Here is a 12,420-nt window from a genome sequence, read left to right as displayed (position 1 = left end):
TTTTCTTTCTTCCTTGCAAGGGTGTATGGGTGGTGATTGTTACCCGTTCAAGCACTTATCCCCGTGGAAGCGAACGGCCGTGACGTGACAAGTGGTGGATAAAGGGACTGAGAAGAGTAGCAGTCCAAGTCCAGTCCGGTTCAGGACAGCGTAAGGACGTACGGAGGAACGGACGGTAGCGCAAGGCACCGCGTGAGTGGTTCAGAGTTTGGTAGTTTGTGTTCTGTTTGGGGCTCAAACGCTAGTGTGAACGAGATTGGAAGGGCTATCGAGGCTGGTTGAATCAGCAAGCAAGGAGAAAAGAGAAGAAATTAACGCGGCTGGAACATGTCAAATTGGCAGGTCCATAGGATGGCGAAGATCACTTGCCACCTGCTGATAGGAATCATGTGCAAGACAGAGAGAGATGAGAGATGAGCAAGAGGATGATGACTTCATGGGTGGTATGTTGTTGTCATTGTTGTTGTCGCTGTTGTTGTTGAAAAAGGATCTCTTTCCGAAGATGATACACAGTACACGGCTGTTTTCATATTATGTACTATAGTTACCTGTACCACTTCTGGGCAGACGCGGGGCAGCTGCCTGGTGGCTGATGGATACACCCCAAAATTCCATTCACTCTTCTTCCTCTTCCCACAAGAGTTCACAGTTTGATCACAAGCCTGCACAGTCAATTGTTATGAATTGTTATTAATCTATATTAATGTGACACGGAGTTTTTAAAATTCATGCTATGGATGCTGGCAATTTTTTTCGTACATCCCTGCTTAGAACAATATGTGTTGGTAAGCGTTACAGGGCAGACCTGACTTGTTTCTCTTGACGGGATGCCCTGCAGCTTCAGAACGCGTTGACCTCGCAGTATGACATGACTGGGGATCATCCTGAGGATCATCCTGAGGCCCAACTCAGGGACCATTATTGCAAAACACACTTAGTGTGTGCCATATTTACTGCAGGATCTGCAGGATATACATATATGCGTGTGTTCCTACTATAGAATGATTATAATAGTATGCCTTACTAACTCTTACCAGAGGGACCCTGAATATATTCACATGTCTGGAGAAGGAAGGAGAGAGAAGAAAGAAGAAGAAAAAGACGCGTCACACGACTAGTAGCTTCGGATCCATGAAGTGAGAAATGTGGCACAAAAAGGCAGAAGAAAAAGAAAGGGAAAAAAATTGATAGGTCGACAACATGACATACTACTGTGTACTATGTATGTGATAATGTGATACCATAGTACCATATAAAGTACATAGTAATGCTGTGCTGAGCTCTCAAGCTCAAGGAGCCTCTGCCCCACTGAACTGCGGAACAAACAGTGCACGAATCCGCCCTGCCCGCCTTATGTGGTCCATGCTTCGACCTCTCCTCCCCAGCCCGAGTCGTGTAGAGGTTCATGTCCTTGAGGGAGGCAGGGGTTCTAGGGCCCCAGAGGCACAGGGGGTCACATGTCTCTTCTCTTTCTCTGCCCAAAAGGCTACCTGAACCATGCTGCTACGCAGTAACCGTCATCCCTGTGCACGGATACTAATGCTTAGCATTCATTAGGTATGTACAGTAGTACAGAGTGCTAGTGCTGGTACAGCATGCCTGCAACTCGTCTTCCCCTCCAACCCCTGACCCCCTGGGTCCCGGCCCCCTGCCTCCGCTGAAGCCCTGTCCCCAGCCGCTCGCTACGCTAGCCAAGCAGCAGCACATCATCACAATTTACACCAGCTGCCAGCCCCAGCCATCTTTGGTCAGATCAACAAACCTCTCCACCAAACCCACCCGCCCTCCCAGGCAAGGCTCCTCCTGCAGGTGCAGTGTGCAGGTTTTCCCCTTCCCAACCCTAGACTGGCCCCAGCCCAGCTGCGACCACCCCCTTCCCTTCCCTCCTTCAATCCTGCCTCCAATCAATTCCCACAAGCATCGTCACCGCAACCACTCTTTCTCTCTCTCACATACACTCTCTCACTCTTCCTCCTCCTGCAAGGCGTTTTGTTCAATCTTGTTCAATCTCACCACCCTGCATCCTTTGCATAACCTCTTGTGTTTTTTTCTTCTTCTTTTTCTCTCTTCCATTTTTCTACAGGACATACCAGGGACAAGACAGTGGAGAAGGCACTGTTGGTTACGCGCCTGGTCAACGTGGTCGCAGCCATCAGCCATCAATCCTGTCCTTCGCAACTGGAGCCCCCACCCCAATTTCCCTCTCTCTCTCTGCCTCCCCCCAGCCAGGTCTTATTTCCACACCCAGGCCAGTTGACGTGCATTACGCATCCTCCTCTTGTCATCTCGTATCCCCCCCCCTCTCTCTAAAATCTCCACAATACCTTTGGCGACACGGACCAGCAGCTTTCCTTGCAAGAACCTTCAGCTTTTTTGTATCGCACAGCATCGGCGTCGTACCGTGTTCATCTCCCAAATCCGCTCTCGACAAGTTTTCTTTTCCTCTCTGCCTCTCTTACGCTTAATTTCCACCCCTCCCCACACCGGACCCCTCCAACGACGACATCACTATCGCCTGTCTTTTCACGGGGACCACAAGGGACCAACAAAGCGCAAGCCTAGAAGAAGGATACGTCCTGCGGAAATGAGCCAAGGGTCTGCACGTGGCCGCCATTGATGGTTATGATGATGATCTGCTTCTCGATCTACTCTCGCAATCAGACTCAAACGCCACCTTGCCGCGCCCTGTGACGGCGCCGGCCATAACCGAGTCGCAGCCCAGCTTGTTCTTACCCACTTCTTATGACGACCGCCGGCACTGCTTCCCGAGTTACCTCGATATCATGAATATGGACATCATGAACACATTACGAATCAAAGAGCGTCACCCTGTCGAGGACGACGTCGAAAACTGGGACGATGACGACTTTATGATTGACGGCGACGATCTCGCCCTTCGAAACCCTTCCGCATCGGCCAGCAGTGGACCCCCACACCGTCGCGATAGCTTCTCCTCACACCACTCCTTGCGATCCGAGCGAGAGTCTGTTCATGGTGAGGAGGCTAGACAAGTCCATATGCCTGCTGATGACGAAACCTCCACCATGAACGCCATTGCCATCGCTGCCAGTGCTGGAATTCCCATCCCCCGGACCGTTCCTCCTTCCGCCCTACAAGGCACCATACGGAGACTGGGAGGTCGCAAGGTCAAGAGGGTCCTCCAAGAGGACTGGAGCGATGACCTCATGTTCCCCGAGGGTGCCAACGCTCTGCGCATCAGGACCCAGGACCCTGCCCGTTTCCCCGAAGTCCTGAGACAGGTCAGCAGCGGGTCCTTCCAGCTGAGCCCGCCCAAGCCGTCCGAGTCTTTGCCAGCAGCTGTGGCTGGCTTTGTAGACCCCATAAAGACTCCCGCCAGGACCCTCGCACCACCCATCGACCTGTCCAGGTACCGCGATACCGAAGATGATGACGATATGTTTGGCGACGGCACTGAAACGATCAAGGTGTCCAAAACGCGTCAGGCCGTCAAGCAGCCCCTCCCCCTCCCCAAGCTCGCCACTACCCCTTCACCACCGCGCAACCCTGGCGAGGACGACTTCGAGAAGGACTTGGAGCTGCCGTCGGACGGCACGCTGAAGCTGTCCGCCCGCAGGGACATCCCCAAGACCCCGCTCAGCGCCAACGAGGACTTCGATTGGGGAGAAGGCAGCTTGGGCACCCGCTACGGAGGCACGAGGAGGGACGGCCGTTCCAACCGGAGCTCTTCGACCTCGGCTTTCAGCCCCAGCATCTCGAGCACCATCACCGCCGAGAGCGAGGACGAGGCACAGTTTGACGGCATCGAGATACCTACCGGGCCCCTCGACCTCAAGGAGAGGCTGAGAAGGCAGCGCCGAAACCGATCCCCGGAGTATACCATCGAGGAGGAGCCTGCCCCCTCGTCTAAACTGGCCTCGCAAGACGGCGACGGTGCAGATTTCTTCTCGGGCTTGGATGTCGGCGACGGCTCGGTGTTTGGTTCGGGCAAGCTCAAGCTTCATACGAACGTACAGCTGAAGAGCGCGCGGAACACGAGCCCCACCCGCCCAAAGGCAGCTGTCTCTCTCACCTTTACCAACAAGCCCACACAGAACAACGTTTCTCGGCTGCCTCGGCCTGCGTCCGGCCACGAACGGACGCCCACACAAACTTCGCTGGAGCCCGTCCTCGAGAGCGGAGGTTCGATGGCGTCTCGTAGCCTGAGGAGGTCGCAGTCTCGACTCGGACACATGTCTCAATCCTCACAGTCATCTACTGGAAGCAACACGACGCCAATCACGCCGTCTGGGGGCGGACCCTTCTTCCCGCCCCCCTCGACACCTCGCAGGAGAGAGGTCGGGAAGCAAACGTCAGTCATGTCGCTGCGGCAGGAGCCCACAACCACCAACGCCCAGCTGCTGCGGCTCAAGCGGTCGCTGCCTGTCATGAAGCCGGCCGTGTCACCAGGAAAGCCAATGGCTGTGCGGCCCTCGTCCAGAACCGACACCGGCCCACGGCCTACTTCGGGCTTGCGGCCCAAGACGCCTGTGGACCGAGCTCGTTTCTCTATGAGCGATGGCCCCGCGGCACAGGGCCGGAAGCCCTTCTTGCCTGCAGGTACTGCATCTCAGTCCTCGAACGTCAACGCCAAAGTCAGGACATTGCGCCGCCACGACTCCGACGCGTCCATGGAGATGCGAGCGGGTCCACGAGCGGTGTCTCGTACGATAGCGAGATCGCCGAGCCCTAACAAGCAGCGAGACCGCAAGGTGGAGAAGCTGGCGCAGGCAGGGATCCGCCTGCCCCTGAGCCTCCCGAAGCGGCCCAGGCACTTTGGCGATGGGCACGAGCTGGACGCCTTCGACGACCTGCCGACCTCTGCAAAGACCGAGTCTGAGTTTGTCAAGCAGCCCAAACACATCGGCCAGCAGTACCCGACCCAGTTTCGCAACAAGGGCATGCAGCATTTGGCGCCAGGAAGAACAACATCCCCCGCCCCATCCCCGCCCCACCAAGCTCTCCACTCACCAGCGAGGTTCGACTCCCAGCCCCGTTTTGCACGTGACACGGCGTCCAGTAGGATCGCGAGGGAAACAAACCTTGCGCATCGAGTTCCCTCTTCTGGGCCGCTCGCTCCTCTTACGTCGCAACGTGTTGCGCAGCTGTCCACGAGGAGTAATCTGCATGCTCTGCATCCGCCACAAGGCTCGATCAGGTCCAAGAAACATCCTCGCAAGATTGCTCAGCTCAAGCCACACCTGATCTCCAATCTGAACTCCAACAACGAATCCAAAAGTGAGTCCAGCGCAGCCTCAACCCCAACGCTTGTGATTTCATATATATCAATTTGTTTATATACCCCCCCCCCTTTTTTTTTTTTTACAAAAAAAAAAAGTAGCATGACTAACACCATTCTACAGTGGTAAATGGTATGCTTTACAATCCCGAGACATACCAATGGGAGGGCAATGACAACGCTCTGAGCGCTTTTGAGGTACCCGCATCCTCACCGTCTACTGCCTCCGTGCCGCCCTTTGCGGTGCGCGATAAGGAGAACGCCACCCCGAGACCTGCTCTCATCACCAACATCAGCGCGACCAAGGGCGTACAGGTTGTCGGAGGCATGGTGTTTGACCCTCAGAACATGTGCTGGCTCAAGCTAGGTCCCCAGTCTGCCCAGTCAGAGATCACGGATCCCATGGACGGCTTCAATGCATTGGACGATGACGATGATGTCTTCAAGGACATACCGGACCTAGAAGATAACACGGCCGACACGACTGAGACCGGACGCGTCAGTGAGGTTAAGGATGACTGGCTCATAGGCGAAGAGTTCGACGTCGGCCCAGAATTCGTCAGAAGACAGCGCGAAGAAGAGGAGCGCTGGCGGAAGAAGTGTGAGAGGTGGCTTGGCCTGGGTCCTCGTGATTGCGAGAACTGGCGATGGTTAATTCGCAGTGTTGTCAGCGAAGCTGCAGAACAGTGACTGACCTCTCTCACCGCCATTTCTCTCAGACCCTTGCACCGCATAACTCCACCAACCTTTTTTTGTTTTCTGCTTCTCATTCCCCCTTTTTTATTTCGTCTAGACGTTTTATTGCTTTTCAACGGATCTGTACAACGACGCAAAGACAAAAGTTTACGACACACGAGCCGGAAGGCATCACCAAAAAAGGCGAAAGAGAGGGTGGGAAAGAAGTGGAGTTGAATTTTTATTATTTTTTTTTTCCTTATTGAGGAGTACGTGCAACAGAACAGCATCCGCAGTATACACACTGCACGATTGAATGGATAGGGGGCCCCACGGGGCCATTCTGGATACCACGACATGGTAAACTATCTGCTGGATCCATGAGTTGTGGGGACGGAGGGAGACGCGAGGCTTCGAGGAAGGGGTGTCTCACGGCGGGGAATGGAATACAAGGGAACGAAATGAAACAGACGGGCAGTCATTGGCCCAAGTACTAACGACGGAACGACACAAGATATCATTGATGACAGTTAACGGTGGATTCTTTTTCATCTCTATTTGTTGTGGACCGGTCATGTCTATTGGGCATGAAGAGGGGAGACTGATTCTAATGCTGAGGCTGAAGAATGAAACAGAATCGAAGCAGTGCGCGAGAGTGTGGCGACCCGGCGAGGTGATGTGCGATGAATTGCTGCGAAGAGGTGCTTTCTGAAACCAAGAAGTGAGAGGGAAATGCAACGATGGCACTCGATGGGCTCTTGTCTGAGACGACGACGATCGATGATGAAGATGATTATCACAGAAAAAAAAACGATGACAGTGATGATGACGGCGGGCAACGAATTTCCTTTTGGTGGCGCTTCCTTGTTCTCTGTTTCTTTTCCCTCGAATCAGCATGGACGTACCGGCCCCGTCCAAACAACCCCGACTCTAGATTAATAACAATGCAACATGTACAACACGACTTGTCAATGTCTCTCACAAGAACCACCAAATTGATTGATTGGCTGGCTGATTGGCTGATGGGTGTCTGACAGTGAAACAGCCCACTGATCGCACGGCATCCTAGCAAGACGAAATGGTCTATGCATACAAAGGCGTAAGGTTGAATTGGACATAATCAGGCGAGGTTGAATAAATACTTCGATTTCGACCAAGGTGCACGTACACCTTCCTGGTCAGAATAATATACTTCCTACTCCTTTTGTCCCCCTTCCCCAGTGAAAGATCTCTCTTACCCTCTCTCACCTCTCTACTTGGCCGCTTTCTTCTTGCCATTGGCCTTTGCCGGCGCGTCCTTCTTAGTCTTCTTGTCCAACGCCCTGGGATCCAGACCCCGCCTCCTCATGGCATTCCTCTTGGCCTTCTCAATGTACTGCTCGTCTTCATCCTCATCGAAACCACCAAACTCATCAACCGCCTCCTGAGCGTCCTCGTCCAGGATGGGCGTCTTGTCGATGATTTCTTCGTCACCATAAGAGGCGTCACCACCCGCAGCAGCAGATCTCTTGGCAGACGGCGACGTGGCGGACTTGCCGCTGCCGGTCCTGTCGGCCAGGACGGCGTTGGCCGGCGTGGGGCCCGTCTTTTGCAGCTTGGCGACGAAGAAACCGTCCACATTGTAGGTGTGGGGGTAGTAGCGGCGGGTGAGCTTGAGCGAGGGGTGGAATTGCTTGCCGCGGTAGCTGGTGAAGCCCTCGCGACCGAATGTCAGGTTCGTCTCGACCAGCTTGACGTTGGGCCGCTTGGCGAGGGCGTAGGCTACGACCTGCTCGTTTTCTTCTACCGTGACAGAACTGAAAGGGTGTAAGATGCCGGGTTAGCTTGATATAAAGGGCATTGAGAGGGAGCAGGTGATTGATGGATGTGTGTGTGTGTGTGTGAGTGTGAGAGAGAGGCTGGCTTACCAGGTAGAGTAGACAATGTAGCCACCCGTCTTGCTGTGATGATTGACGGAATCAATGGCGGCGAGCAAGAGCTGCTTCTGCGTGTGCGGCAGCACCATGAAATCCTTCTCCGTCTTGTTCGTCTTGACGCTGGCATCCTTCGCGATGACACCCGTTCCGGAACAAGGCGCGTCGAGCAATACCCTGTCGAACCCACCGATAGGCTTTGGGAACTCGCGGGCGTCGTAGTTGCACACAACGACATTCCTGCACCCCAGGCGGTGGATGTTTCCGATCAGGCCCTTGGCACGAGACTTGCTCATATCGTTGGCGAAGATGCACCCCGTGTTCCGCATCAGGGCGGCCATGTGTGTCGTCTTTCCACCAGGAGCGGCAGACATATCGAGCACGCGCTCGTTCTCCTGTGGCGCGAGCGCCATGACGGGCAGGAACGAAGAAGCGGCCTGGATGATGTACTGGCCGGCCAGGTACTCTGGGGTAGCACCCAGGGGAACATTGCTTTCGAAGATCTGCAGCCCGACCTTGGACCACTTGCCAACGGGCTCGAGGGTGACGCCACGGTTGATGAGGGCGCTGGCGAGATCTCGGCGGTTCGTGCGAAGGGTATTGGTGCGGATGACCATAGGACGGGCGCTCTCGTTGGCTTCGAAGAAGTCAAAGGCCTCAGACGGGCTGAAGAGGTGGTAGAGCTTCTCGGCGAGATACTCCGAGTAGCCGTAGTATGCGCAGATGTCCTTAATCAGCTGATTGGTGTACTCGGCTCTTGACCTCCCTTCCTCTGCCAAGCTCGAGAAGTCTTCTAACACCCGGATATTCTCTGTTATTCGGTTGCGCAGGAGCTGCAGGTCTGGAGCCAGCAGGGTCTTCCTTTGGGTCTCTGTCTCGTTCCGATCCTCCTCATCATCGAGCACCTTGGGCTTGTCTCCGCGGATGTTTGTCTGCAGGGCTGTCTCCTCCAATTCTGCCTGCGCATCGGCAGCTTCTTGTTCCAGCTGCTTGTCGAGTTTCCTCGACAGTCCCTCGATGTTGGCTGCGGTCAGCTTCTCCTCTCCGTCCGAATCGTCTTCGTCCTCGGAGAAGACAAACTCCTCCTTGCGCTGGTCATTATCCGAGTCGTACACCGAAGAGTCGGAACCGAGAAAATCGTCTCCCAGTTTCTGAGGCTCATCATCGCCCTCTAGGCCCGATAGGCCCTCCTCCTGCTCTAGATCCGAATCCCCAAACTCCTCGTCGACCTCGATGTCAGAGTACGACTCTGCCTCAGGCTGGGCTCTCTTGGCCTTCTTCTCAGGCACCACGGCCTTAACCCTAGTGCCGTTGGTCTTCTTCGCTGCAGGGCGCTTCGCAGCCGGTGCGGCCTTCTTCGAGCCGTTTGTCTTTGCATCGCTTTTGTTCGTCGTCTTGCGCTTCTTGGCTGGCAATTCCTCTGCGACGTCGGCTGGCAGACCCTTCTTGCGCTTGAGTTTGGCAAAATGATCCTCTGATAATGGCTCAGGAGGACCTTGCTTCTTCATTCGACGTCCAGGACCCATTTTGGGAGGATAATTAGAAGAAATGGGTTATTTGAAGAAATTGGGACTCGGAAGAGTTGTTCTTGGTTGTTACAGAGACTGAGGCTGCTGGAACGAAAAAAGTATAAGGAGCGAAGGGGACCGGGGGGGGAAAAAAAAAGTCTAGGCGATAAGATAACGAAGGAGAGCGCAAGACAAGTGGCTGAGTGACTGCTCCAGTGTGCAAGGTCTGCCCCTCTAGAGTAGTCGTAGGTGGGGTCAGCACAAGCATGTCTTGACTCTGCACCGCTAACTAGTAACTACGTAACAGCGTCAGCCAGTCTTGCCCCAGGGCACATTAGTGTCCAACGTTTAAGCTTCTCCTCCCCCTCCTCCCCCTCCTAAACATACCATCTTTCCGAAGCTCAGAAGTCACTCGTTACGCCGACCTCGCCTTCATCTTCTCACATCTATTCAAGATGTCAGAAGTCACATTCGCTAAGTCGTTCCTCTCGGCGGTCGGCAGCCGCCCGCAGAAGCTCTCGCCCGACCATGTGGAGGATCCCAAGAACTACCCAGCTCGGCCACCCGTACGTCCACGTCCATCTGCTCCCCTAACCTTTCTTAAAGTCCAAAGAGGAAAGCTAACGAACGGCCTTGATTTTACTACACATGTGCAGTACATCCTGCCCAAGATGCCCAAGCCCATGAGCAAGCGTGTCCCCCTCGCCCCAGGCCAAGAGCGCTCCGTCACCGTGCACATCAAATCGCTGCGAAACCCCCCGCTGGAGATCAAGCTCACCTCGCAGCCCCTCAACACGTCCATCCTCGACGTCAAGACTGCCGTGGCGGAGCAGGCCGGCCTCCAGTTAGACAAGATTAAGGTGCTGCATAAGAAGAAGCCCGTCGCAGATGCAAAAGTGCTCAAGGACCTGCTGAGCGAGGAGGAGACGAGTGTCGAGTTCTCCGTTATGGTGATGGGTGGTGCTGCTGCTGCTGCTACCGCCGCCGCCGTGAGTCCAAGCGTTGGAGCCAAGGTTGAAGAGGCTGCTGGTGCTGGTGCCAACCCGGCGCAGGGTCTGAGCGGGGAAGCGGTGTTACAGACGGATGAGTTCTGGACGGATCTGAGAGGCTTCCTGTCGCAGAGGATACGGGACGAGAAGATCACCGAAGAGTTGTTTGGGAAGTTCTTGTCAAGCTGGGAGTCACGATAGCGTGTAGGCGGGGCTGAGCAGAGTGCACATAAGATATCACCTATCAGTAAATACATGCATGGGCAAGATAAGATGACGAAGAAGTCCAAGGTTGGACACCCTTACCTCGATATCCAGCCGCAGCATCTGTAGACAGGAGACATCTCTGTAGAGCAACGCGTCCTTATTCCGGATGCTGAAATGGTTATGACACGTGACAAAACTCGACAGGCCATAGTGGGTTTTGGAAGGAGGCCCAACGCCCAATCTGATTGCTATTCTAGAGCAACGCCGATATCAAGAATCTCGGGTTGCCGTCCTGTCTTTTTCATTATGGACATAAGAGCAAAGTGGTCCCCCCAATGTTGAAATATGATTTCTTTCCCACCTCAAGTCTTGCTACACAACTACTCGTGAAATCCGCGCGTGGCACGTTCTCAAACCAGGCCAGCCGTCTACTATAAAGGCAACGCAGCTTTGTGGTGCTTCTCTCGCGATCATGGCTTAGGCGGCGGCGCCCTTGCTGACCTTGCTCAGGATGGAGTCGTACTCGATGTCATCGTCGTCGTTGGCCTGGATCTCGACGGCGATACCGCTCAGCGCGCGCTTCAGGGCGTCCTTGGAGGAGGCGTACACCATCTTGGCCTGGTCAAGAGGATTAAGTTAGTTGAGGCCTGCACACTCTAAGGGAAGATACAGTGGTGGTGGGTAGGCTGTGGACTACGAACCTTGATGCCGGCATCATCGGGGGACCAGGCGATGAAGGTCAGCTTGTTGCTGTGCAGAGGTCAGTCTCGATCGCGTTCTCGTGGTCTCAGCGCACGGAAGATGCTTACCGCTCGCCCTCACCAGAGGCCAGGTTGTACTGGAAGTCGTAGACGGCGTATCGGGGACCCTTGCTCTCGGCGCCCTGGAAAGAGTATTCAGTACAACGAGAGTCACACGAGCATGACGGGATGCTCCGGGAAGGGGATAAATGGATAGCGTACGGTCTTGGAGACGGTCTTGGCGTCCTTGAGCTTTTGGCGGAAGGCCTCCCAGTCCTTGTTGTCGCTCGCCTCCTCGACGACAATCTCCTTAAGGTCGTCGGACAGCTTGAAGATGACATACTTGTGCTTCTTGTTGAGCTTGAGGTCGTTCCAGGCGGTGACGCAGTCCTCGTGGACGGTTGCTCTGTATCAAGAAAAGCGCTTGTCAGCTTGTGTCCATGTCTTTCTGTGGTTGTCTTATCGCGGTTGTTTGCTCCCATCCGCAGCTGGGTTTGGACGGAGGACGAGGGCTCGATCTAGCAGCTTCAGACGGAAAGGTCTACTAACCCGGATTGCGACTGGACGAGTAATCATGTCAGTGAGCGTCAAATATGGTCACAGAAGGTTCGAGGGCTTACCATTTTGGCGGTCTTGTTTGACAGAGAAAAGAATTTTGAGTTTGGTGGGTGTAGGTCTGGTTGCCGGGGGGAGGCTGAGATAAAGCTGTCGCAGGTGAGGGGTCGAGGTCAGCGGGAAAATGCTCCTGGGCCAAACGGTATGACGTGACAAGAGTAGAGAGAGCTTCCTTCTGAACGGTCAAGGCTCATAAAAGGAAGAGGGTCATACCAGGAGCAGTGGAGGGTTTCCTCGAGGAAGAGATGCGTAGACTGGACACGGAAGATGGACTTTGTTGGAAAAGGTTTGGGGGTGGGTTGTTGTAGGGTAAAGTGGGAGAGTTGCAAAGCAAGTGGGTGCTGAGGTACAGGTGGGAATTGGCGACAACACAGGCTGACAAGTTGCTGCCCAGCGTCAAAAGGGGGGAGCCATAGTGGGTGAGTTGAGTGGGTGTGGAGGCCGTTTTTTGTTTATGGTGGGGCCCCTGGTTCCGTAGGCTTGGGCAACAGGCTCACCATACGAAAGCCCCTCCTT

At 54.6% G+C, this 12,420-nt stretch overlaps 4 protein-coding genes across 4 annotated transcripts; 2 read left to right on the top strand and 2 right to left on the bottom strand.

The window, feature by feature from the left end:
• The first annotated feature begins 5,644 nt into the window (after positions 1 to 5,644).
• On the top strand, positions 5,645 to 6,895 carry M406DRAFT_322188 (uncharacterized protein). Its single transcript, XM_040919611.1, has one exon. It carries the CDS (start codon positions 5,660 to 5,662, stop codon positions 5,945 to 5,947), a length of 288 nt encoding a protein of 95 aa, XP_040776934.1. The 5' UTR covers positions 5,645 to 5,659; the 3' UTR covers positions 5,948 to 6,895.
• A 331-nt stretch (positions 6,896 to 7,226) lies between these two features.
• M406DRAFT_236899 (NOL1/NOP2/sun family putative RNA met) lies at positions 7,227 to 9,371 on the bottom strand (the record flags this gene model as incomplete). The annotated part of the gene is made up of 2 exons (XM_040916047.1): positions 7,227 to 7,728; positions 7,840 to 9,371. Coding segments are annotated over 2 exons (2,034 nt in total), but the record flags the coding sequence as incomplete, so codon positions are not given.
• Positions 9,372 to 9,808: 437 nt separating this feature from the next.
• Positions 9,809 to 10,543, top strand: M406DRAFT_255171 (uncharacterized protein; the record flags this gene model as incomplete). The annotated part of the gene is made up of 3 exons (XM_040917013.1): positions 9,809 to 9,919; positions 10,010 to 10,303; positions 10,433 to 10,543. The coding sequence occupies 3 exons, from the start codon at positions 9,809 to 9,811 to the stop codon at positions 10,541 to 10,543; spliced, it is 516 nt and encodes a 171-aa protein (XP_040776932.1).
• Positions 10,544 to 10,768: 225 nt separating this feature from the next.
• On the bottom strand, positions 10,769 to 12,190 carry M406DRAFT_322187 (putative cofilin). Its single transcript, XM_040919610.1, has 7 exons — positions 12,118 to 12,190; positions 11,910 to 11,994; positions 11,839 to 11,849; positions 11,512 to 11,695; positions 11,359 to 11,432; positions 11,251 to 11,299; positions 10,769 to 11,167 (listed from the first exon to the last, which is right to left on the bottom strand). Exons 2-7 carry the CDS (start codon positions 11,910 to 11,912, stop codon positions 11,027 to 11,029), a joined length of 462 nt encoding a protein of 153 aa, XP_040776931.1. The 5' UTR covers positions 11,913 to 11,994; positions 12,118 to 12,190; the 3' UTR covers positions 10,769 to 11,026.
• Between the last annotated feature and the right edge of the window lie 230 nt (positions 12,191 to 12,420).

This window comes from Cryphonectria parasitica, assembly GCF_011745365.1.
Source record: "Cryphonectria parasitica EP155 unplaced genomic scaffold M406scaffold_4, whole genome shotgun sequence".
Lineage (NCBI taxonomy): Eukaryota > Fungi > Ascomycota > Sordariomycetes > Diaporthales > Cryphonectriaceae > Cryphonectria > Cryphonectria parasitica.
The sequence above is the reverse complement of the archived record's forward strand: the minus strand, read 5'-3'. Positions and strand labels throughout refer to the sequence as shown.